General features: G+C 43.5%; 1 protein-coding gene across 3 annotated transcripts in view; it reads left to right on the plus strand.

The window, feature by feature from the left end:
- The first annotated feature begins 2,478 nt into the window (after positions 1–2,478).
- The window catches only part of TCHP (trichoplein keratin filament binding), a 93,671-nt gene continuing 70,173 nt past the window's right edge, over positions 2,479–25,976 (plus strand). The window contains exons 1-6 of one of the 3 annotated variants that reach the window (XM_033955887.1): positions 2,479–2,616; positions 4,386–4,576; positions 9,689–9,899; positions 11,394–11,450; positions 20,943–21,011; positions 25,735–25,908. In XM_033955887.1, the coding sequence (XP_033811778.1) occupies positions 4,386–4,576; positions 9,689–9,899; positions 11,394–11,450; positions 20,943–21,011; positions 25,735–25,908 (702 nt within the window). In that variant the 5' untranslated portion in view covers positions 2,479–2,616. The other 2 variants (XM_033955888.1, XM_033955886.1) reach the window with 2 other exon arrangements.

A 25,976-nucleotide genomic window follows, 5' to 3' on the forward strand; every position in this document is an offset into this window, starting at 1 on the left:
GGTGCAGAGCCTGGCAGGGAGAATTTGGTTCAGAATGTCTTTTTTCTTGTTGTCCTCCTCTAAATCTAGGGTGCATCTTATGGTCAGGTGTGTCTTATGGAGTGAAAAATATGGTAAGTTTAAAATAAGAACTGGCCAAAAAGTCTCCTGGATGGAATAGGTAACTTGGCAGCTCTGTGATCCCTGGATGGCACAGAGCAACGACAGCCTATAAAGCACCCATCCAGCTCATGACCCCAAATATGGTTTTCTAATTCTGTTTGGGGTCAAGACCCATAGTTTGGAAAGCTCTGCTTTAGACATAGTTAATAAAAATGCTGTGTTCGTATGCCTGTCTATTCATATCTATGTCTGTCCATCATATATCAGGCATGTGCAATGTGACAGGTGTGCTTGGTTGTACTAGAGCTTAACATTTTTATATTCCTACAAGGCATATGCAGAATACTACAGAGAAATGCCAAGTTACCCAGTTCCAGGCTGAAAATTTTGACAGTCCTGGATTTATGACCACTGTCATCATCCTGTTGATTAATGGGACTTAAGCACTGATTTCAATAGCAGGATTAGGCATTACAAATAAAAACCAGGCTGGCCAAAAGGTTTCCAGGTTGGAAATGGGTAACTTGGCATCTCTGTAGTAATGTAATGTAATGTAATTTATTTCTTATATACCGCTACATCCGTTAGGTTCTAAGCGGTTTACAGAAAATATACATTAAGATTAGAAATAAGAAAGGTACTTGAAAAATTCCCTTACTGTCCCGAAGGCTCACAATCTAACTAAAGTACCTGGAGGGTAATAGAGAAATGAAAAGTAGAGTTAGAGGAAAAATAAAAATAAAATAAACATTTTAACAAGACAGCATTGATCTAAATACTTTGGAAGGTAGAAGAGAGGAGAGAAAGGAATAGAAGCAGAAGGGGGAGCCGTTGAACAGTAGAATTCTGGAGAAATTTAAATGATAGAAATAGAACAAAACAAAGACAAAAGGCAAAACAATAGATAAGATTAAAGATAAATCATAAGCTGGAAAGAAAAATAAAATAAAACTTTGTCTTCAATCCAAGGTTTCAGCGTCAGTGATGAAGTGGAGCAAGTAAGTTTAGGAGGAGCGATTGATGTTTCCAGAAAGGGCTTCTTCAGGGAAGAGACTTGGCCGACAGTCCCAGGATGCCTATGTCTCCTCCCCTGCGATGTTCTCCCATCCATGCATTCCCTCCCAGACACACTGCCCGTGCCCCAGCCGCTCCAAGGAGGCTGCCCCAGATGAGGCCCATGGTGAATGCAGGATTCTCTCCTCTGCGGGAAAGCCGCCAGGAGCCGACAGTCGATCTTCTTAGCGGATTGCAGGGGGGGAAGAGTTCACACTCTTGGTAGGATCGGGTCTGTGTGCTCTCGGTGGTTGTGGCTGGTCTCGTTGCTGCTTAGGTGTAAAAGCAGTTGATCTCCACTGCTGCTGATTTTTAAAAGCAGGCAGATTGATCTCTCCAATGGACTGCAGGGTTTCCATATGGCTCCAGAAAAAGGAGAATGGATTGAGACATCTGAGTTTTACTTCGATTGAAGGCAATGGCAGTAAAATCCAGATGTCTCAAACTGTCCTCCTTTTTCTGGATCCATGTGGTAACTGTAGTCTGAAGAAGGCGCTTTTACACACCGAAACAGGGATCCTTGTTGGGACCAATAAAGACTTTATCACTGGTTGAAAAGACACCTCCCTTGCCTTTTTTTGTTTATCTTAACTCTAATCTGCACACACCAAAAAGTCTTCCTTCTGGAATGGGTAAGCTAGCTGCTCTGCAATTAAGAGTTTAGGAAACAGAGCATTAGGCGTTCTTGGAAAATATAAGAACATAAGAATTGCCACTGCTGGGTCAAACCAGTGGTCCATCGTGCCCAGCAGTCCGCTCACGCGGCAGCCCCCAGGTCAAAGACCAGTGCTCTAAATGAGTCCAGCCTCACCTGCGTACGTTCCAGTTCCAGTGAAAAAGAGGATTAAATTGTGTGCTTCATGGAGCAAGGGTGGGTTTTGTTTGGTGTGTCTAAAGAGATGCCAAGTTACCCATTTCCAAGCTGGAAACCTTTTAGCCAATCCTGGTTTTGATTTGTTAATAATAATAACTTTATTCTTCTATACCGCCACAATCTTGCGACTTCTAGGCGGTTTACAATCAAGAGTGCTGGACATTCAGCGAAATACAATAAGTAGATATTCAGAGGAAATACAGAGATCAGAGACCTCAGGAGGCAATAGTATAGAAATACAATTTGCTGAGCGAAAATGTAATATGTACATTTTTAGTAGGTAATGTCCGACAGGACCTGTTGGGGATAAATAGCAACATAAAGTTACGATAAGATGAAGATAACAGATTATGTTTATAACAGTGCTGTAAGTTCAGGTGGAATAGGGAGGGGGGAGGGAGAGGAGAGTGTACATCAGGCCCCAGTTGTACTGCAAAGTGACTATGTAAGGAGTATGCATGAGACCCATCTAAGGCTCAAAGGACATGAGCTCTGCAGTGCATGAATCATGATCCTGCTAATGCTGAATAAGGCTCCTGCAGAATAAGGAAGGGGAAGCCTGTCTATCCAATATATGCGGCCCACCAGTAAGTGGAAAGAGATTGGGACGTGTATATTGCTTTTTTTTGCAGTTATACAAGCATTTCACGTATCTGTACTGGTGAGGTCATAATAGATCTAGGTCAGTGGAGGATTAAGTGACTTGCCCAGGGTCACAGGGTTTAAACCCACAACCACAGGGTGATGAGGCTCCTGCGGCCGTAGCTCTAACCGCTGCGCCCCGCTCTCCTCTTTCTCTTCCAACGGTGAGCCGAGGTCTTCCCTGCAGCGTTTCCAGCCGGGGCTCCCGCCTCTCGGCTCTTCTTCAAAGCGCCTCTTCCGCAGCACGGTCCCTTGGCCTGTCCCGCTCGCGCGCCGCATTTTGGCCCCGCTCGGCGCCCGTAACTCGGCCGAAGCGGTAACTAAGCGACACCGGAAGAGCCATTCGGAAGATTCTGACAGTTGGCCCTGGCGGGAGAAGGCCGAGGCGGGCGGGTTCGTGCTGCCGTTTTTGCATCGGGAAGTGGGGAAGAGAATGAGACGCGGTGGTAGCGGGAGCTGATTTCAGACCTCTCGTCGGTGGCTCCGCGATTAAAGGTGCGGGAGGTCTATTGGGGGCTCAGGAGTGTGGGGGAGGGATCTCAGACCCTTTAATTTACAGAAACTTTTTTTTTTTTTTTTGGGGGGGGGGGGACAGTGCAAAAAACGAATTCTAAAACTTGTGAGATTATATAGTTGTGTTTTTCTGTCTGTGTGCACGCAGAAAGATATCATACATTAGTGGTCTCCAACCTTTTTATATTAAGGTCCGTAAAATGGACATGAGAAGGCTCTGGGGGCCCTTATAAATTTAGATTGTAAGCTTGCATGCGCAATTTTAAATACTACTTTTGATTCTACAAGGATACATTAAAAAAAAAAAAAATCAATGGCATGCTCGCCCAACCAAAAATGAAATTGAATTTGCAGACTTGAAGCATGTGGCACATGGTGTAAACATAAAAAAAATAAAAAAAAACTAAGGATAGGATTTTTGAATAGGCTTAGAATTTTATGTAATTCATACAACAACCAGGTATAAATAAGATATCGTATTTTAATAATTCAAGAAAGTGATAATATAGCTTTTTTCATTATTTCATTTGCTAACACAGGACCTTTCCCAACTTTGGCCCTCTTTTATCAAGGTGTGTTAGGGTTTTTGGGGGTTATTGCAGGCCGCTGTGGTAAAAGCTCCAATGCTCATAGTGAGCGTCGGATCTTTTACCACAGCAGCCGGCGGTTAAAAAAAAAAAATCCTAACACAGCTTGATAAAAGGGGACCTTTGTTAGGGACTTTTTTGAACACCAGGTCATTACCTTACAAGAAACAGTACAAAAAGGGGGTATTTATAAATCAAGAGAAGTTTCAGGTTTATTTAAAATTTGATTTGACCGCAATATCGTGATCCAATGTGATTTACAAATATAAAAAACAAACAAACAAACATACTTTAAGACTGACAATACTCGAAACAGGAGGGAAACAGGTTGAACTACAGTGTTTAGGATTTAAAGGGCTTCGGGGCTGTTGCTGCACGGCAGCCACTAGCTCAGCTTTGTAAAAGAGGCCGTAAGTATACAAATGTATTATCGCATCATACTTTTATCTTTTATGCTATGAGTTCATTTTGTTGGACATACTGGATGAACCGTTCATATCTTTATCTGCCATCATGTACTATAAAACTGAAATGAAATGTAGAGTCTAATCAGTTTTGTATACGAGATTTCAGTATATAACATTCACATTCTTCTTGTCTGTTGATGTTTGTAGATGGCTTTGCCTACATTTCCTTCTTACTGGCACAACCGGAATAAAGCACTAGAGCACCAGATTGTACGCCAAAGAGAGCAGGAGGCTCGCAATCGACACCAGTGGGAGTTAACTAGTCAATATTTTAAACAATCTAACATATGCAGTGATAAGCAGGCCCAATGGAGCTCAAGGCAGTCTTACCAGCAGAGGTAAGCGTTGTCTACCGCCTCATTTTATAACAGCTTGCCTAAATTTAAGTGCCATTTGTGTACTTAAACTTATAGAATATTATCATTTATAGGTGCGGGTACACGCTTACATGCACAAATGGCAGTAATGAACCTAACCGGCATTCCATAAATGTCATATTTAGGCTTTAACAATGCCAGCCATAGTCTTGTTGTAAATGTTAGCACCTAAATCTATAGCAGAAAAAATGATGTAAAATTTTATGACTACTGGTGCTCCAGACAATCACCAATAAATATCTTGAATCATCAAAATATTCCAGATTATAAGTGACTTTAAATATTTTATGGCCTCAGCTAAATTTGCTTGTAAGTTGGATGACAGTACCAGCCACAGGGGACCCTTGAAAAAGCAGGGGGTGAAAAACATGTTGGGTCTATTTCTCCCGGGTCATGTCAGCTGTTAAGATAAGTGGCTGAAAAGTTTTAAACACTACTATTGAAAGAAACTAATTTATACGTTAATAAAGAATAAATAAATATTTAGTGGAGCTCGGACTAAAGAGGACTGCGAAGAATTGCAAAGAGACTTGAACAAACTAGGGGAATGGGCGACGAGATGGCAGATGAAGTTCAACGTTGAGAAATGTAAAGTACTACATGTGGGTAGCAGAAACCCAAGGTGCAGCTATACGATGGGAGGGATATTATTGAAGGAGAGTACCCAAGAAAGGGACTTGGGGGTAATGGTGGACATGACAATGAAGCCGACGGCACAGTGCGCAGCGGCCGCTAAGAAGGCGAATAGAATGCTAGGCATAATCAAGAAGGGTATTACAACCAGAACAAAATAAGTTATCCTGCCGTTGTATCGGGCGATGGTGCGTCCTCATCTGGAGTACTGCGTCCAATATTGGTCGCCGTACCTTAAGAAAGATATGGCGTTACTCGAGAGGATTCAGAGAAGAGCGACACGTCTAATAAAAGGGATAGAAAACCTTTCATACGCTGAGAGATTGGAGAACCTGGGTCTCTTTTCCCTGGAGAAGAGGAGACTTAGAGGGGATATGATAGAGACTTACAAGATCATGAAGGGCATAGAGAGAGTGGAGAGGGACAGATTCTTCAAACTTTCGAATAATAAAAGAACAAGAGGGCACTCGGAAAAGTTGAAAGGGGACAGATTCAGAACGAATGCTAGGAAGTTCTTCTTTACCCAACGTGTGGTGGACACCTGGAATGCGCTTCCAGAGGACGTAATAGGGCAGAGTACGGTACTGGGGTTCAAGAAAGGATTGGACAATTTCCTGTTGGAAAAGGGGATAGAGGGGTATAGATAGAGGATTACAGTCCAGGTCCTGGACCTGTTGGGCCACCGCATGTGCGGACTGCTGGGCATGATGGACCTCTGGTCTGACCCAGCGGAGGCACTTCTTATGTTCTTATGTTAATTGAGATGATAAAAATGAATTAGAATATGGACTTATGGCTGATGATGAAAGTCCATATAATTCTTCACTCTATAAATTTATATTAGTGGTGGAGTGGTGTGGCTGAGACCATAAATTATTTAAAGACACATATAGGGTTCCTTATACAAAGCTGCGCTAGGGCCTTAACGTGTGGAATAGCGCGCGCTAGCCGCTACCGCCTCCTTTTGAGCAGGTGGTAGATTTTCGGCTAGCGCACGCTATAGCACACGCTAATCCGGTGCATGCATTAAAAACGCTAGCGCACCTTTGTAAAAAGGAGCCCATAATCCGGAATATTTTGATGATTCAAAGCACTTAATGTAGGCATATTGATGCCAAATTACACTAGTTTTCTATAATGCTGAAGCGTTACTTATGATGAAATACGGACACTGATTTCTATGTATGATGGGAAATGTTTTATGATTTTATATGTTTTTGTTTTGTTATATTTTGTATATGATGTTGTAATCCACCTTTTTAAAGGCAGACTATAAATATTTATTTAAAAATTCTCTATACTGCTTAAGAACTAAAATGAGTTAAAACAAATATAATAATTATGACAAACTAAAATCTTAAAATCAACAGGGGAGAACTGTCTTTTCTTTTCCAAAGAACTGCTAAGTCATAAGAATGAGGTGACAAATAATTGGGTTTTTAGCTGTTTCTTGAATTGAAACTGATCGATACATTTTCGCATCTGACCCACCAAAGCATTCCACATCTTAACACCAGCTATGCAGAATGTCATTGCTCTGGTGTCATTGCTCTGGTGTCTAGTTTCTTGAGGTTAATGCATTTTTATTTTCAGATTGTAAAGATTGGCCTGGTTTATAGTTCACAATGACTTATTGAAAATACTACAGTGTTTGATGGATCACAGAAATAACCTGGTTGTGCACTCGAAATAAAACTGGTAATCAGTGTAATTTCTTCAAAATTGGTGTCATATGTGTCATCCTATCTACACCCAACATTAACCTGGCCTCAGCATTCTGTATCAATTGTAATGCTCCTCCTCTTGTCTTGGAAATTCCAAGATAGAATGTGTGGCAATTATACAGGTAAAGTGCATTTAGAGATTAACTTAATTTGCCTTCTAATAGCTCATTGTGAATGTTTCCATTAGAGGATGGAGCAGAGTACAGATTCTTGAAAAGCAACTGATAGTTTTATATCCATATTCTGTTTCACACTATAGCAGGATTTCCATATATTATATACACTTCTCCCTCCATATTTGCATTTTTAGCATTTGCGACTTCGATTATTCACGATTTTTAGCATGCTGGATCCTCCCCCCCCCAATTATGTCATCCATCCAGGACCCTTGGAGGTAAGAGCAGCAGTTTGGTGGGGTGGGAGGGGTTGGAGCGACGTGACGCGACAGAAGTTGGTGGTGTGCTTCTCTTTCTCCCCTGCTCTGTAGACGGGCATATTTCCGCTAGGACCCTCGGAGGTAAGAGTGGCGGCTTGGTGGGGTGGGAGGGTTTGGAGCGACTTGGCGGTGTGCTTCTCTATCTGCCCTGCTAAGTAGACGGGGCCAGGGTTAAGGAGAGACCCGGGCAGGCGGGGGGAGGAGGCAAATAACTTTCTCATGTTATTCGCGGTTTTATCATATTCTTGAGGGTTTTTGACAGAAAACCACGAATAACATGAAAAAGTTATTCACGGTTTTTCTGTATTCGCATGTCTGTTATCACCGCGAATACGGAGGGAGAAGTGTAAATGTGACAGTATTAAGACTCGGGTGAAACTTGATTAACTTTCATATATCATTAAAAATATAACTTTTCAGCCAATACCTATATTCTATAACAGTGGTTCCCAATCCTAGGCCAGTCAGGTTTTCAGGATAGCCCTAATGAATATGCGTGAAGCAGATTTGCATGCCTGGCACCTCCATTATATGCAGATCTCTCTCATGCATATTCATAGAGCTATCCTGAGAGCCCGACTGGCCTAGTGGTCCTCCAGGACAGGGTTGGGAACCACTGATCTATAATATTTTGAATATTATGAACTATTCCTAGTATCTAAACAATTGATATCAAGTTAGAAAACCCTCCCAACCCCTCCCTCCCCTTACAAAAGTTCCATTCCCAATACATCAAAAACAGTTAAATACTCTTATACATTATAGGATTTAATATTTATTACCCACCCACACCCCTCCATGTCAAATATCTTACTCATTACAAAAATCTGTTAATGGTCCCCAAATCTTCTGAAATTTACCAAAATATCCTCTTTGTGTTGCTATTGTGCGCTCCATTTTATATATATGAAACACAGAATTCCACCAGAAACTAATTTAATCTGCTATGATTTTTCCAATTGAATGTAATCTGTTGAATGGCAACTCCAGTCAATATAAATAAAAGTTTGTTATTATTTGACGAAATCCGACTCTTCGCTCTCATTGACATGCCAAATAAAATAGTATCAAATGTCAAGGCTACCGGATTCTCTAACATCCTATTGATTTGAGGCCAAATTGATTTCCAAAATACTAATATAAATGGACAATAGAATAAAAGGTGATCTAATGTCCCAGCCTCAAGATGACAGTGCCAACATCTATTAGACTTAGAGCTATCTAGTTTTTGTAAACGAACAGGGGTCCAAAAAACTCTATGCAAAAAGAAAGAACCAAGTTTGTCTCATAGATGCAGACACTGTACATCTCAACCTCCAAGACCAAAGTCGTGGCCATTGAGATGCATTAATTTGATGCTTAATCTCAATGCTCCAAATGTCCTATTTAACTTTTTATAAAAAGACCCCTGAAAAAAAAACTGGTAACATTCCCATTTGGTAACAAACCACAGGTAAAATCATCATTTTAACAGTTTGTACTCTCCCCCACCAATAGATTCTTGAAAAATACTGGAATACGATATTAAAAATACTAAAACTGTAGTGGGCAAGGGGCTTCATATAGATTGGTACACATATTTACTGCTATATCTGAGCAAAGAAACATCTGTATTATATTCTGGTATGGTAGCATCTAATTTAGTTTCCTTAATCAGTACTAAAGGACTGAGATAGAATATGGATATGGATCTTTAAAATTAGAACTCAAAAGTAACACAAGACAGATGTTTTACATATATATTTTTTTTTTAATAATTCTTTATTCATTTTTGTATGTTACAACAAGTGTATCAATTAAACTCATATAAAACTTAAAGATACACACTTGATTAACTCGCATATTAGCATCAAATTTAACATTTCATTAGGAAATTAGTATTCTATAATGTTAAAATATTATGTAAGAAATCTAAATTTATATCATTCTTATTGAATATAATAATCCCCCATCCCTCCCTCCCTTCCAATTCAATAATACATAAAATCATCTTTATTGTGAATTCATTCAAATATTGATATATTATGTAATAATCAAAAATAAAATCCCACCCCTTTTCCCCTCTAATCAAATATCTTTTGAAAGTATTCTTTCTTTTTCAGTTTATCATTAGCCGTGGTTTCATTTACTCTCATGATTGCATGAACTCGTAAGGACTTTGGCGGAATGTAATATGAAAATGGTGATGCCCATCATGTTTCCTGTACAGTGTAGCATCGTTTAGTGGTGACTAACCTGGTGCTTTCATTCATTTTTTTTCTTTTTCTCTCGTATGGCCAGCATGACCGCATATAACCGTGAAAAACAAAAGGATGAAAAGAGAACAAAGTTGATACTGCGACGGGAGCAACTCGGGAAACTTTTGCAAGAGGAGCAAGATTTATTTGAGGCAGAACTAAGAGACGTGAAGCAGAGTAAAGACTCCTACATTGCTGAGAATAAAGAGCGGGCAGATGGACTGAGATCTGCTCGAGAGGAAAGGAGAAAACAGGTGATGTAGAGTTTGATGAGACTTTGAAGTATGTCATACTTGATGAACTCATCAAACACTTCCTGCCAGATGGTACTCTAAACGTCTCATTCATTACCTTGCTGTGCCAACTGAGCTCTTGATATTCCAGTTGTAAAGCTGTTGATAAGCTGTTTCACATTAAAATTTGACTAAAAATTGGTGTATATCCATTGGTTCATTTTCTTTTCTTTAAATTCTTTATTCCTTTTTAATCATTCAACAAGTGTACAATAAAAAAGTAATACATAGGCTCAAAAACAACACTTGATAAATCCATCAAGATAATAACAATTGTATATATATATATATATAAACCCATCACCCATCCTCCCTTTCAACACTATTCTTCTTAAATCATTTTACCTTTTTCTTCAATTGTACAATCTCCCCCCTCTCCCCTCCGTGAATAATTTATCTTCAAAAGAAAAAAAAAAAATGGTGTTTATTCATTACAAAACAATGTTAATGACCCCCATATTTTATTAAACCTTTTATAATTTCCATTGGTTCATTTTCTAAAGCAACATTCAGCAAGCCTAATCATTTGGTTATTTAGAAACATAGAAAGATGACAGCAGATAAGGGCTATAGCCCATCAAGTCTGCCCATACCATTGACCCACCCTTTTAAGTCTACTGGCCCCCTTAACTCTACTGACCTGCTCTATTAAGTCTATATCCTAGCAACCCTATTCATTGGTATGACCCTCGCAGTGATCCCACATAGGTATCCCATTTATTCTTGAAGTCTGGGATACTGCGGGCCTCGATCACCTGTACTGGAAGCTTGTTCCAATGCTCTATCACTCGTTCCGTGAAGAAGTACTTCCTGACTTCTCCACGAAACTTCCCTCCCCTGAGTTTGAGCGGATGTCCTCTTGTGTTCGAGGGTCCTTTGAGAAGAAAGATATCATCTTCCACCTCGACTCGTCCCGTGATGTACTTAAATATCTCAATCATGTCTCCCCTCTCCCTACGCTCCTCGAGTTCTGTGTGTACCTGTAGATGAGGTCTTACTTGGAGTATAAAACAAGCAAAATAAAAAGTATCAACAAGACAACATACATTTCAAATTAAATGAAAAAAGCTGAATAAAACACTTCTATTTAACTAGACTCTCATGTCAAAGAGTGCACTTTTTCGTTATAATCATCAGTTCCTTGTTACATTTTATGAATATTATAAAAGTGTCCGTCCTACAGTCTGTCAGATTAACGTGTGAGAAAATGCCAGCATCGATGTATCCAGTGATAGATTCTGGGCTTCAGCTTTGGAAATATTTTGTCTCAATGATTAGGCTCAAAGTATTTTGAAAGTATGTGCACACATATCATTTGCAAACCCTTAAAATAAGCCCTGGGGTGGGCAAGGCAAGGAATAGGCCAGTATTCTAAGGACGCCAGCTGCTACTGTAACCTTATCACATACGGCACCATCAGCTGCCATAACTTTTGTATTTTCTTTGGGTTAACAGGTTGCAGAGGACCTCATGTATGAACACTGGAAAAAAAACAATACAAGACTGCGGGAGGTGAATGTCATGTTTATTTATAATGTGTCTCTTTTTTTTTTGTCTTGGATTTAGTAGGAAGAGCTCTTGGCACAGAGTAAAAGCCAAAACATTGTAAATAACACCTTAAATTTGTCCATGTACAGAGGAAAACAAATTTTACACATGACAGGGAATGGCCTACTGTAAGCACATTGGTACTGAAAGACCTGGGAGCTCTGATGAGAAGGGAAAAGGGTCAAGCAGAGACTGTAAGTTTTTTGTAAGAATTTTTTTTAAAGGACCTGACTGGGAAAGTACAGGGAAAAGACAGAAATTACATTAATGACTTCTATTCTGCCCGTACCTTGCAGTTCTAGGCGGATTACAAAAGAAACAGCTGGACATTTCCAGGAGAATTACAAGAAGATTGGAGAATTACAATTTAGGGTATTCCAGTAGGTTTACAATTTGGGGAGCTGTACAAATAGGAGATAGTGCAATTCCAGTAAATATACAATTTGGGAAGCAGTTGACATGCTTGAGGCTTTGAAGAGAAAGAATAACTGGAGATGAGGAGAGGTTTGGGGGGGGGAATTACACAGAGGGGAAAAACCAAGGTTAGAGTTAAGACATCTGGATAAATATTTTGTTTGGTATTCAGAAAAGAATGGTTACGACAAGGGCTACTGATTTTTGGTGGGTACCTTTAGTCATTGATGAAGCACTCTTTATGGAAGAAAGTTTCTGCAGAACTAGCTATACTGCAAGTGGAAAAAGCAGTGGGACCAGATGAGATAAAACTTGGATAGTACGTGAACTCAGGATATTAAGTGAACTCGAAGAGCTTCTGAAAAGTGTGCTGAAGGATCTTTTCAGTACATCATAGAACTGGAGGTGAATTTTGTCCTCCTTTCAACAGGGAGGACATAGAACACTACAGACCAGTTAGTAGGGTGACTTTTAACTTTATAGATATTTTTATTATAATTTATTGCAAACTGCTTTGGGTTCAGCTATCTTCAAGGAAGGCCACATATAAATAATAGAACTAGAAATCTTTGCTTTCATTTCTTTTTCTGGGAATTTGTCAGTATTTATTACAAGGAGAACAAAAATGGGAGAGAATCTGTGGAAAAAATACCCCATGTGGCTAAATATCATATTTATGTATTTCTTATATTACTAGGTAACTAATGAAATTAACAGCAGTGCAATTTGCTGTAAAATTCAGCACATAAAAGGGATATGTATGCACCTATGTAACGCTGAAGATTTCAGGAGGGGGAGTATGGCACAATAGTAACTAGAGATTTTTATACACAATATGTGAATTGGTGAAATATAAGTACCCCATCGATTTTCCAGTAACAGATGGTCCAGCATCTCCTTTAGTCCAGCAGAAATCAGCAAATGGCTGCTCCTGCCGGCTTCGGCTCTCCCTCTATCATGAATTCCTGGTCCCAGGACCTGGAAGTGACATTAGAGGAACAGCAGAGGCTGGCGCGAGTGACTGGTTGCAGATGCTGCTTGCTGCTGGGGAAGATTTAAAGAAGTGTGGGGGAGGGAGACGCGGGGAACTGCCAGGATTAGAGCATGTTCTAAAGGTTCGACAAAACGGTTAATCTGGCAAGGGTCTGGAACTGAGGGTGCCGGAAAATTGGTGCTGTACCTATGGTAGGAAAAGGGATTGTTGCTCTTCAGTTCATATTAAAGAAAAGGGCTGGTGAAACAGCAAAGTTTTCACACTTGCCTTAAATTTCTTAAAAGAACTTTCCAAATGCACATTAAGTGTTCCAAAGCATAGGGGCTAGATAGAAGAAGGCTGAATTATGAATGGTATCAAGTGTTGCCTACACATGGAGGAATCGCAAGCAGGTTAGATTAGAATAATGGTTGAGAAGGGCATAATGAGATGACAAGAGAGCTCAAATAGAGTGGTAGAGCTGTGTAGAAGGCCGTAAGGGCAAGAGTTAATATTTACATTTTTTTCTACAAGAAACAGAAATCCAAGGTTCTGAAAAAGAATGGGGGGGTACACCTGTTCAAAGCATTTTGCATTTTAGAGTAGCTTAACTGCTGATTTCTGCAAAAGGCATTTCAAACAGTAATGAGGAACAGTACAGTAAAATATAATTACCCGTATTTATTTTTATCCCAGGACAAGCAGGCATGATATTCTCACACATGGGTGACGTCATCTACGGAGCCCCAGCGCGGACAGCTTTTCAAGCAAACTTGCTAGAAGTTTCAAGTTTGCACACTGCACCACGCATGTGCTAGCCTTCTCGCCCACTAGAGGGCGCATCTCCACCTCGTGGTCCTCAGTTCATTTTCATCCGCGGAGCCAGAAGCCCTGTGGATAATTTGTGCTCGTATTGCCTTCTGTCGCCGCGGCTGTGTGCGGAATTTCGACGCGGTCGCTGCGTTATTTGTGTTTTCTTTCTTTCTTTTCTTCTTTTTTCAAAAAAAAAAAAAAAAAAAAATCTAACTTTTCCGTTCGCTCCGGGGGCTCCCGGTAGCCGTGGCCGAGGAACCTCGTTTGTTCCCGGCCTTGTTTTGGGCCCATGTCCCGGCCCGTAACGGGATTTAAGAAGTGTGGTAGGTGTGATAGGCTTTTGTCCATCACTGACCCTCACAGGTGCTGCCTAAGGTGTTTGGGGCCCCATCACCCGACAGCATCGTGCCCTAAGTGTGCCACCTTCCAGAAACGGGCCCTTAATCGTCGCAAGGCCCGTATGGCTGATCTCTTTGCCGTCGATACCCCGACGGGGAAGGCCTCGAGCTCGGCCTCGGCTTCGGCCCCGGCCTCGACCTCGGCCTCGACTTCGGACCCCGCGGCTACCTCGAAGCCGGTTGCCTCGCAGAAGCAAGCCCCGGGTAAGTCTCCACTTCCTTCCTCAGTTTCATCTACCAGGAAGCCATCCTCGGGCTCTTCGTCGGCGGGACCGTCGACCTCGGCCCAGCCCAAGGTGTCGAAGGGGTTAGCCCCGAGGGAATACTCGAAACCGAGGTCGCCCTCTGCGGAGCGCCCCCAGGTGTTGCCTCCGGGTCTCACGATCCCGGCGTTCCAGGAATTGCTTCGCGCTTTAATTTCCTCGGAGCTCTCCGGGGCCATTGAGACCTTGCAGCAGGCTTCGGCCTCGACTTCGGTCTCTGCGGCCCCGCAGTTGGCGACCTCGGCCTCGGGCACCGGCCTTTCAGCGGCCGAAGCTCCCTCGACCTCGACGCTTCCCTCGGATCCGACCTCGGTGAGACAGCCTGAGGTCAGTGTGCGGTCCCGAGACAAGCAGCGCCGGGTACGCCGGATCTCCTCGTCCTCATCCCCGAGGTCTTCACGGGGTTCCTCGCCCTCGAGCAAGCCCCGGGCGAAGCACCGCCTCAAAAAGGCCAAGCGGTCCCGAGCCTCGCCTCTGAGGAGTCATCGCTCGACGACGCCCGAGGGCGGGGCTTTGCGTGTCGAGGAACTCCGCCTCGACAACCCCGATCTCTTACGGTCCCCGATCCGGGAGAGTTCCCGTGCCTCCTCGCCGAGGCGGAAGGGAAGGGCCTCCATACCCCGTACCCCGGGGGGTTCCCCCAGGGGGTCCCTTCGGCAGACTGTGTCCCCGACCCCTTCGAGGTCCCGAGATCGTGCCTCCTGGGGTTCGGGGTCCGGGCAGTTCGGGTATTCTCGCCAGGCCTCTCCCTTCGGCTCCGTTGAGAAGTCTCGGTCGCCCTCTCCGCCTGCACGGACATCCTCTTTTTCAAAGTTTGTCCATGACATGGCGAAGGCTTTGGGGGTGGACCTGTCGGCAGGGTCTCACTATACCAAAGAATTTTTGGAGGAACAGGATTCTCCCGCCCCTCAGCGGGAATCTCCCCGCCTCCCACTTAACAAGGTCCTCCTCCAGACCTTGCTGCGGAACCTTGAGGCACCTCTTACAGTGGCGGTAGTGCCCACCAAGATGGAATCCAAATACCGGACTCTTCCCCCTAAGGGGTTTGACAAGGGGCAACTCTCCCATCAGTCGCTCCTGGTGGAGTCGGCTCTTAAGCGTTCGCAACCTTCTAGAGTCTCGGCTGCTGTCCCCCCTGGGAGAGAGGGTCGGACCCTCGATAAATTTGGCCGTCGTCTGTATGCAAATTCTCAGATGGCCACGAGGGTCCTCAACTATGCTTTCGCCTATTCTTCCTACCTCAGATCTATGGTTAAGGATCTGCCAGATTTTCAGGGGGTGATCCCGGACTCTCACAGGGATAGGTTTGCCACTTTTGCGTCGAACCTGTCCCAACTACGATTCTATCTGTTTCATGCGGTTTATGACGCTTTTGAGCTTGCCTCGAGGGTATCGGCTTGTGCGGTAGCCATGCGCCGGTTGGCGTGGCTACGGACCCTCGAGATGGACCCCAACCTGCAGGAGCGATTGGCCAATCTACCCTGCGTCGGGTCAGAGTTATTCGACGACTCCCTAGAGGCGGCTACCAAGAGGCTTTCTGACCAAGAGCGCTCTTTGGCGTCTCTGGTTCGCCCGAAGCCTAAGCCGTCACCTCAGAGGCCATTTAAACAGCCACCTAGGCGGTATCCTCAGAAGTCGACACCGGCCTTTTCGAGACCTCCACCCCGACGCCCAACCCAACAGGGTAGAGGGGGGCCCTCCAAGCCCGCTGCGCAGGGGGCATCCAAGCCGGCGCCGTCCTTTTGACGGGATGAGCGGCCGGGGGCTGGCCCCCGCCGCGAGGTTGCCCAACCCCCTCCCCATCGGGGGTCGGCTCAAGGCTTTTGCCATGGCTTGGTCAGGGATTACGTCAGACGCATGGGTGCTCCGGACCGTCTCAGAGGGCTATTCGTTAAACTTCTCCAGGCAGCCTACAGACATGCCTCCCGGGGCGTGCCCGTCCAATCGGAGCCAGTTGGCCCTTCTCCGAGAAGAAGCCAGGGCCTTGTTGAGCCTCCGGGCGGTCGAATTGTTGCCTCCCGAGCAGCAGGGCCGGGGATTTTATTCCCGTTACTTTTTGGTCCCAAAGAAGACCGGGGACTTGCGCCCCATTTTGGACCTCCGGAAGCTCAACAAGTTCCTGGTCAGGGAGAAGTTCCGTATGTTATCGCTTCCGATTCTGTATCCTCTATTGGACGAGGGGGACTGGATGTGCTCCCTGGATTTGAAGGAAGCGTACACCCATGTTCCGGTGCATCCCGACTTTCGGAAGTTTTTAAGATTTCAGGTCGGGGAGTTGCACCTGCAGTACCGTGTACTACCCTTCGGTCTGGCTTCGTCCCCTCGGGTATTCACGAAATGTATGGTGGTGGTCGCGGCTACTCTGCGCTCCCGGGGGTTGCAGGTCTTTCCCTATCTGAACGATTGGCTGATCAAGGCCCCGACAAGGGAAGGAGTTATTTCAGCGACCCAACAGACTATCACGCTTCTTCAGGGTCTAGGGTTCGAGGTGAACTTTCCCAAGTCTCACTTGCGCCCGACTCAATCCCTACAGTTTATAGGAGCCGTGCTGGACACGGTTCTCCTTCGTGCCTTCCTCCCTTCTCCACGGCTGGAGGCACTGCTTCGCTTGGGCCGGCAGGTTTCGCAACTGCAGGTAGTGTCGGCTCAACGCATGATGGTGCTTTTGGGGCACATGGCATCGACGGTCCAAGTGACCCCATTTGCCCGGTTGCATCTGAGGATTCCTCAGTGGACCTTGGCCTCGCAATGGCGTCAGGACCGCGACCCAGTATCTCGACGTTTGACTGTGACTCCGTCTTTCAGACGCTCGCTCCGTTGGTGGACCAACTCTACCAATCTGTCAGGGGGTTTGCTCTTTCGCGTCCCTCAGCATCGCAAGGTCCTGACGACGGACTCTTCGGAGTATGCGTGGGGGGCTCATCTAGACGGTTTACGGACGCAAGGCCTTTGGTCGGCCGCGGATCGTCGGTGTCACATCAACGTGTTGGAGCTTCGTGCCATTTATCTGGCTGCTCAGGCCTTCGGTCACCTCCTGCGCGATCAAGTGGTTCTCGTTCGGACAGACAACCAGGTGGCCATGTATTACGTAAACAAGCAAGGGGGGACGGGCTCTTGGCCTCTGTGCCAGGAAGCCCTGCGCCTTTGGACATGGGCCGTCTCTCAGAACATCTTCTTGCGGGCGGTTTACATTCAGGGGGACCTGAATTGTCTGGCAGACAAACTCAGTCGTCTTCTCCAGCCGCACGAATGGTCGCTGAACTCCCGGGTTCTACGCGCAGTCTTCGACCGCTGGGGGACTCCTCAGGTGGATCTGTTTGCTTCACCCGAGACTCACAAACTACCCCTCTACTGTTCTCGGATGTACTCCCGGGACCGTCTCGAGGCCGATGCTTTTCTTCTCGACTGGGAGGGGAGGTTCCTTTATGCGTTCCCTCCTTTTCCTCTGATTTTGAGAACGCTGGTTCATCTGAAATCGACCAAAGCTACTATGATTCTCATTGCGCCTCGTTGGCCAAGACAGCACTGGTTCTCCCTGCTTCTTCAACTCAGTGTCAGGGAGCCTCTGCTTCTGCCTGTCTTTCCCTCTCTGCTGTCTCAGAGTCGGGGTTCGCTGTTACATCCCAATCTTCAGTCGTTACATCTGACGGCTTGGTTCCTTTCCCCTTGACTTCGATTCCTGTTTCTCAGTCAGTGCGGGAAATTTTGGAGGCCTCTCGCAAGGTCTCGACTAGGCTTTGTTATTCCCAGAAGTGGACCAGATTTTCATCCTGGTGCTCCACGAACCACCTTGACCCGGGTTCAGTTCCTGTGTCTTCGGTGCTGGAATATCTGTTGCATCTGTCGAATTCTGGTCTGAAGACGACTTCCATTCGAGTGCATCTTAGTGCCATTGCTGCATTCCATCAACATCTCGAGGGTCGTTCCCTCTCTCTGCATCCTCTGGTTTCTCGTTTCATGAGGGGTCTTGTGAATGTTCATCCTCCTCTCAAGCCTCCTCCTGTAGTATGGGATCTTAATGTGGTCTTGGCTTAACTGATGAAACCACCTTTTGAGCCGATCGATAAAGCTCTTCTTAAGTTTCTTACTTGGAAAGTAGTCTTTTTGATTGCGCTCACGTCCGCTCGTCGGATTAGCGAGCTACAGGCTTTGGTTGCGGATCCTCCTTTCACGGTGTTTCATCATGACAAGGTGGTTCTTCGCACCCATCCCAAATTTTTGCCTAAGGTTGTGTCTGATTTCCACCTCAATCAGTCCATTGTTCTTCCGGTATTTTTCCCGAAGCCCCATTCTCATCCTGGTGAGACGGCGCTTCACACGCTTGACTGTAAGAGGGCGTTGGCTTTTTATCTCCAACGTACTAAGTCTCATCGGAAGGTTCCTCAATTGTTTTTGTCCTTTGATCCTAATCGATTAGGACATCCGGTTTCCAAGCGTACCTTATCCAACTGGTTAGCTGCTTGTATCTCTTTTTGCTACGCTCAGGCTGGTCTCCCGCTCTCGGGTCGAGTTACGGGGCACAAGGTCCGGGCGATAGCAGCTTCGGTTGCTTTCCTCCGTTCTACTCCTATGGAGGACATATGTAAAGCTGCCACCTGGTCTTCGGTTCATACGTTCACCTCCCACTACTGTCTGGACTCCTTGTCCAGGAGTGACGGCCGCTTTGGCCAGTCGGTGTTACGTAACCTGTTTTCCTAAATTGCCATCCTCCCACCTGCCCTCTTTCTGGTTGGCTTGGAGGTCACCCATGTGTGAGAATATCATGCCTGCTTGTCCTGGGATAAAGCACAGTTACTTACCGTAACAGGTGTTATCCAGGGACAGCAGGCATATATTCTCACAACCCGCCCACCTCCCCGGGGATGGCTTTTCTTTGCTTGATATGGAACTGAGGACCACGAGGTGGAGATGCGCCCTCTAGTGGGCGAGAAGGCTAGCACATGCGTGGTGCAGTGTGCAAACTTGAAACTTCTAGCAAGTTTGCTTGAAAAGCTGTCCGCGCTGGGGCTCCGTAGATGACGTCACCCATGTGTGAGAATATATGCCTGCTGTCCCTGGATAACACCTGTTACGGTAAGTAACTGTGCTTTCTGTTTGTGTGTGCCTATAATTCAAATCACTGTATGTGTGTACCAGTGAGTATGTAACGTGTACTGACTTAGTTGTGTGTGTGTAAACATTTGTGCCTGTTCAGTTTATACAGCCTCCTGTTGGAAGGCTGGCTGTGTGGTGAACACTGATGAGATGAAACAGGAAGTTTGGTGGTTTGTCAGCACAGGTGGAGGTTTTGCTGAGAAAATGTTACTGATCCCATAGACTCTCAAGGTGGCTGCATGGCAGAAAGATGAGCCTGGGAAGTGCTGTTCATCCAAACTCCCTTAAATTAAAATCAGATTGCAGTGAGAATTTGTACTTTAGAAGAGGGGAGCAGTCCAAAATCCAGACAGAGCGTTTTGCATAGAGAAGAAAGAGGTGAAAGAAGAAAAAACATCAGAGTTTTGTTCTGTGGCTTAGTACCTGTGTTTTCTAGAAACATAGTAAAGGCCACAGTCTACCCAAGAAGAGATCCAGAGTTGTATCTGGCACTCTGCACAGATTCCACATCTTCAAGATTAAACACTGGCATCATACGCGAGCAGTCACATCTTGTCATCTTGCCAACCTCATAGAGGCAATTATGATGCAATTTTGGAACATACCACCATAATTGCTGTCATTCCTGAGAATCTCTGCCCCCCTCTTGATACTGTTGCTCTCAACCCTAAGCATATTTCCCCTCCACTATCAATTAGCATAACCTATGTGCTAATATTAGCTTTATAAATCTATCCCCTCCCCTAAAGATATGCAGCTGGTTGAAAAGTCTAGGGATTGTATTCTGAGAATGTGGGACTGACTGCATGCACAAGGTAAAGAGTGGCAGGAAGAAATTTGAGGGTGCATGATCAGCCATGACCACCAGGAAATAACTCAATGGATAAACAACTGGCAGCATATGTGTGGGGAAGACCCTGCTGCCGCAATGTGTGGAGAGGAAAAATGGAATAGGAGAAGGCAGCAGCAAATAAAAAGGGCTGAAGGAGTAAAGCAGGAGCTATGGAATAAAGAAAAGGAGAAATTCAAGAGGGCCTGGGATAGGCACATGGGATCTCTCAGACAAAGAGATAATGGTTACTGTGGATGGGCAGACTAGATGGGCCATTTAGCTTTTATCTGCCATCATGTTTCTAGGTCTTTTTTTCTGGGACAATGAGTGGCAGCCTGACCTTTCTGTCTAGCACATTTGTTGCACTTGCTTTTATAGGGCCTAAAATTAGGGTGAAAATTGGTTTATGAACTTTGCAAAAGCCCTGGACTTTATGGGTGTGAGTTTGAAATAAAGAAGCCTAAATATGACATTTCAGTGTGGAGAAATTTTCTAGTTAATATCAAAACTTTTTATGTTACTAAACTTTTACCCCTTCCATCACATTTGATTAATTAGCAGGATCTGGAGATCATTTGACATTTTTTCAAAAAGGTACTTTCGTTATTTGTCAGAACTATGGTGAAATAATATATGAATAGTTTTATGGTTTTGTTTTGACATTTTCAGGTTGAGTCAACACTGCACAAGAAACATGTGGTTAATGCTTGGGGGGATCAGGTGTCAGAGAAAAAACAGGTATGCCCCCCCCCCAATGCTACTTCTCATGTGTATGTCCTAAGTTACAGCTGCACAGGGCTGGAAGCCTGCAATTCTAGCCCCCTCTTCTATTAAACTGCGCTAGCAGTTTTTAGCGCAGAGAGCCACATTTAATGGCCTGCGCTGCTCCTGACGATCATAGGAACTCTATGAGCGTTGGGAGTAGCGCGGGCCATTCGGCGCGGCTCACCACGCTAAAAACTGCTAGTGCAGTTTAATAGAAGAGGGGGTATGTCTTCCAGTTAGCAATTTCATTCTTGTTATAGTTGTCTGAAAGGAATGGATAATATAATCTTCCACTTTGGGCAATATAATTTTTAACATTCTGGACAAAACCTGTTTCCAGAGAAGTGTAAGGTTTGGGAGCGCTCATTGTTTGATTGGAGTGGAGTAGTGTATTAGTAAGTGCAGTGACCTGAAAACCAGGGAACTGGGTTTGATTCATACATAAAAAGAACCCTCAGATAGCGAATGAAGGGAGATAATCAATGAATGCTTCAAAGGAGGAAAAGCTTCAGATCCCCCATCTGCTGCCCCAAATTCTCATGCAAAATGGACTTAAAAGGGAAAATACCTCATTGGCTGACAAACCTTCCCTTGACACATTTAGGCCCTCTTTTACAAAGGCGCGCTAAGCATTTTAGCGCAGATTTAGCACGTGCAAAATCAATGCATGCGCTAACCACTAACGCGTCCATAGGATAACATGCATGCGTTAGCGTTTAGCGTGCGCTAATAAGCTTAGAGCACCTTTGTAAAAAAGGGGGTTAGTGTCACAAACAATATATCGCAATTCAAAAAAAGTGCCCCAAAAGTTTTTTTTATAATGAAACAGGCCAAACAGATTTCTAAAGTGATGCAACCTTCCAAACAAGATTGTATTTCACAATCGTTCTCAAAAGACTTATTTTCAACGGTTGCCAGCCAGCGTGTCGCTGTATGCTGCGTCAGGATAAAGGACCACATGAATCTAAAGAAAAATCAAATGTGCTTTAGAAAACCTCAAATTTCATATGAAAACAATCCCATCATTATTCAAAAAAACTCACTTAACGGCACAGTCTCTTCGTTTGAAATATTTATTGATTACTTCCCTTCGTTCTTTGTATGAGGGTTCTTTTTGTGTGTGGATTTGTTTGTTTAATCTCTCCTCCTGTTTATCGCTCCCTTTTACGAAGCCGCGTTAGGCTTTTTTTTAAATCTCTGGCTGTGCCGGTAATAACTCCAATATGGCTTCATAAAAGGAGGGGGGGTTAGTTTGTTGCAAACTGAGTTTGATTCCCACTGTAGGTCTTTGTGACTCTGGGCAAGTCACTTAACCCTTTGTTGCCCCAAGTACAAATTAACCCCCCCCCCTTTTTACTAAGCTGCAGTAGAGGTTTCTACCATGGCCCAGAGCGCTAAATACTCCAACGCGCATAGAAATTCTATGAGTATCAGAGCATTTAGTGCTCTGGGCTACAGTAGAAACTTCTATCATGACTTAGTAAAAAAAAAAAAAGGGGGAGTAAGTAAGGAAAAGAGGGATGGGACTTGATAAATCACCTTTTTGTGGTTGCAATCCAAGTGGTTTACGTATTATAATAGAGCAACAAAAAAGGAAGGAGGGGTCCAACCTTATCTGCAGAAAAAACCAACCAGGAACAAACAAAAACCAACTGCAGATGTGTACAAGATGCAGGCAGAATTTATTGTGACATATAAATTTATAAAAACCTTTTTCCCAAACAAGGGACCCGACACGGTCCGTGTTTCGGACAAACCTTCGTCAGGGGTCCAATATGCAAAAAGGTTTGAAAAATATGCCACAAAAAATATAGAATAAAAAATCATAAACCAAAAGGTCCAATGCGCCGAGAATCGCCAACTCCTGTAAAGTGTCTCACAAAGTAAACAGTGAGACGCTTTACAGGAGTTGGCGATTCTCGGCACATTGGACCTTTTGGTTTATGATTTTTTATTCTATATTTTTTGTGGCATATTTTTCAAACCTTTTTGCATATTGGACCCCTTACAAAGGTTTGTCCGAAACACGGACCGTGTCGGGTCCCTTGTTTGGGAAAAAGGTTTTTATAAATTTATATTTGTCACAATAAATTCTGCCTGCATCTTGTACACATCTGCAGTTGTTTTTTGTTTGTTACGTATTATAATACCTGGGGCAATGGAGGGTTAAGGTCCAAATTCTGTAACCGGCGCCTAATGTTAGGCACCTATTTCGGAGGCGCCCATCTAGAGAGGCGCCTATCTAAATCGATTAACAAGCTCAATTAAACTTTTTAATCAACGATAATTGAAACTTAGGCGCCTATCAAGAAAGAGCGATTCTGCAACAAGGCGCCTCTAAAAATTTAGGCGGCCTTCAAAAAAATATATAAACTGCTTTGATTGTAATCACAGAAACGCGGTATATCAGATCCCATCCCCCTTTGCCCCATTACTGTATGGAGGGAAAGAGTATAATGCTGGGTCGTCTATTTTTCTTGTTTTACTTCTCTGATGTTTTTATGTTATTTTATATATTGCCTTGGGTGGAAGTTTTAGATTCGGAAAGGTGATTGTTTTATTGATGATTGTGAATTGTATTAACACTGGCCAAATGAGAAAGATGACCTTCAACAAGAAAAATCCTAGGTAATACAATCTGATTTTTTTTTTTTTTTTTAATCTCCAATTTCTTTTTTTCTCCTGGTTTGAAACTACACCAAGCGTTTGTTGATTTTTCTATTGACATTGACATTCTATTGGACATAATGATGTACAGGGCAGGTCTTATTTAGACTTTGGGCTCTTTTTACAAAGATGCGCTGGCATTTTTAGAGCATGCACCGGATTAGTGCATGCTGGCCAAAAAACTAACGCACCTTTGTAAATTGATGTTTTATGTGTTATATATTCATGTATTGCACTTTTGAAGTATGGAAAATCAATAAAGAATTATTTTTTTTTTAAAAAAAGGAGCCTTTAAGTCGTGCTTTTCTTTTTTTTTCCAATTCTTTATTCATTTTTTCATCTTACATCATGTGTACAATAATACATCAATTAAATCATACACATCACTTGAATTTCTTTTCTAGTATCATCTTCAATATATAAATTAAGTCCCTTTCCCACCCACCCTTTCCACAAATATTATAAAGCAAACATATCGCACATATAATAAATTGAAAAACATTGATTTAACCAATAATATAGCTATACATCCCCCCTTTCCCAAAATTATAATTATACTGTGGGCAGACTTGCACGGTCTGTGTCTGTGTATGGCCGTTTGGTGGAGGATGGGCAGGGGAGGGCTTCAGTGGCTGGGAGGGTGTAGATGGGCTGGAGTAAGTCTTAACAGAGATTTCGGCAGTTGGAACCTAAGCACAGTACCGGGTAAAGCTTTGGATTCTTGCCCAGAAATAGCTAAGAAGAAAAAAAAAATTTAAATTGAATCAGGTTGGGCAGACTGGATGGACCATTCGGGTCTTTATCTGCCGTCATCTACTATGTTACTATGTTACTTTTAGTGTAAAAAAAAAAAGGTGCCTAATCATTACAATATGTTATCAAGTCCTGCTTTTCACCTAGGAGTTCCTGCCCGGGGCTAAATATTGTTTTAAAGCAGGGATCTCAAAGTCCCTCCTTGAGGACCGCAATCCAGTCGGTTTTTCAGGATTTCCCCAATGGATATGCATTGAAAGCAGTGCATGCACATAGATCTCATGCATATTCATTGGGGAGATCCTGAAAACCCGACTGGATTGCGGCCCTCAAGGAGGGACTTTGAGACCCTTGTTCTAAAAGATGAGTTGTGCCTGTACTGATATCCCATTGATATTTAATTAAGTTTATATGCTGCTGTGTTTCCACCTGGAGAAAAAAGCTGTTGCCAGTTGTTTTCTGGTGCAGTTATTCTCATTATTGGCAATTTCTTTGGGTTCTTTTTGAAGCAAGATTATTAGTGGCATCGAATCCTTCAAACAAAGAACAAGTTTATGCATGCCAATTTCTTGATAAAGAATAGAAACTACGGTAATCTAGAACAGAATGCTGTGGTATCACTTTTTGTGTTTTATTTTAGTCCATTGAGTATTTTAGATTGACAGAATATAACAGCTTTTAAATACAGTACTCTCCCAAAAATCACAGGGGTTCCTAGAACGAACCCCCGCAAATTTTAAAAAAACGCAAATGCGGTTTTTCGCCTGTCAAAAGGCAGGAGAGGGCTACTGGAGCGCCGGTGGGTAAAGAAAATCACTCGCGGTCTGCTCCAACCACCTCTTCCTGTAGTAAAAGCGGGCTATAGCAATCAGGAGCTACTTTGACACGCAGCTCCTGATTGGTGTAGCCCGACTTTACTACAGGAAGAGGCGATCGGAGCAGACCGCGAATGAGCAAAGTCTGCGATTTGCAAACCGCAAGTTTGTAGGGGGAACACTATATAAAATTCATCCACATGAAAGCAAAGAATTTTTTTAAAAAACATGTTCCCACATTCCATTAGAATTTTCCTTAAGACTTCAGTTATCTTAAGTTTAAAATAATCTACCGTAATCTAATCCTTAGGTTTGTATACATAAATCTTCCTAGTTTTTCATAATAGGAATCAAAAATAAAAATGAATAAAGGATCACAAATTAAAGTGATATGGAGGAAATTTATTAAAGGGAAAAAATTTAAAGCATTCATTTGTTGTTTTTTTTTTAATCTTAAAAAGCAAGAATCAGCTCACCAGGAAGAAAAAAAAAGATTTGAAAACGAATATGAACAAGCCAGAAGAGAAGCAATGGAAAGAATGAAAGAGAAAGAGGCGAGGAGAAAGCAAGAAGAGAAGTGGAGGGCTGAGATTTTATGCCAGCAGATGGACGAGCTGAATTTAAGGGAGACAGAGGTAAGAGACCATTGGCTGGGTTGTTCTTTCCCACCCTCCTTTGTAAAGAAACCCAGTATGATTTCATT

This window comes from Geotrypetes seraphini, chromosome 8 (assembly GCF_902459505.1).
Source record: "Geotrypetes seraphini chromosome 8, aGeoSer1.1, whole genome shotgun sequence".
NCBI classification, from domain to species: Eukaryota; Metazoa; Chordata; class Amphibia; order Gymnophiona; family Dermophiidae; genus Geotrypetes; species Geotrypetes seraphini.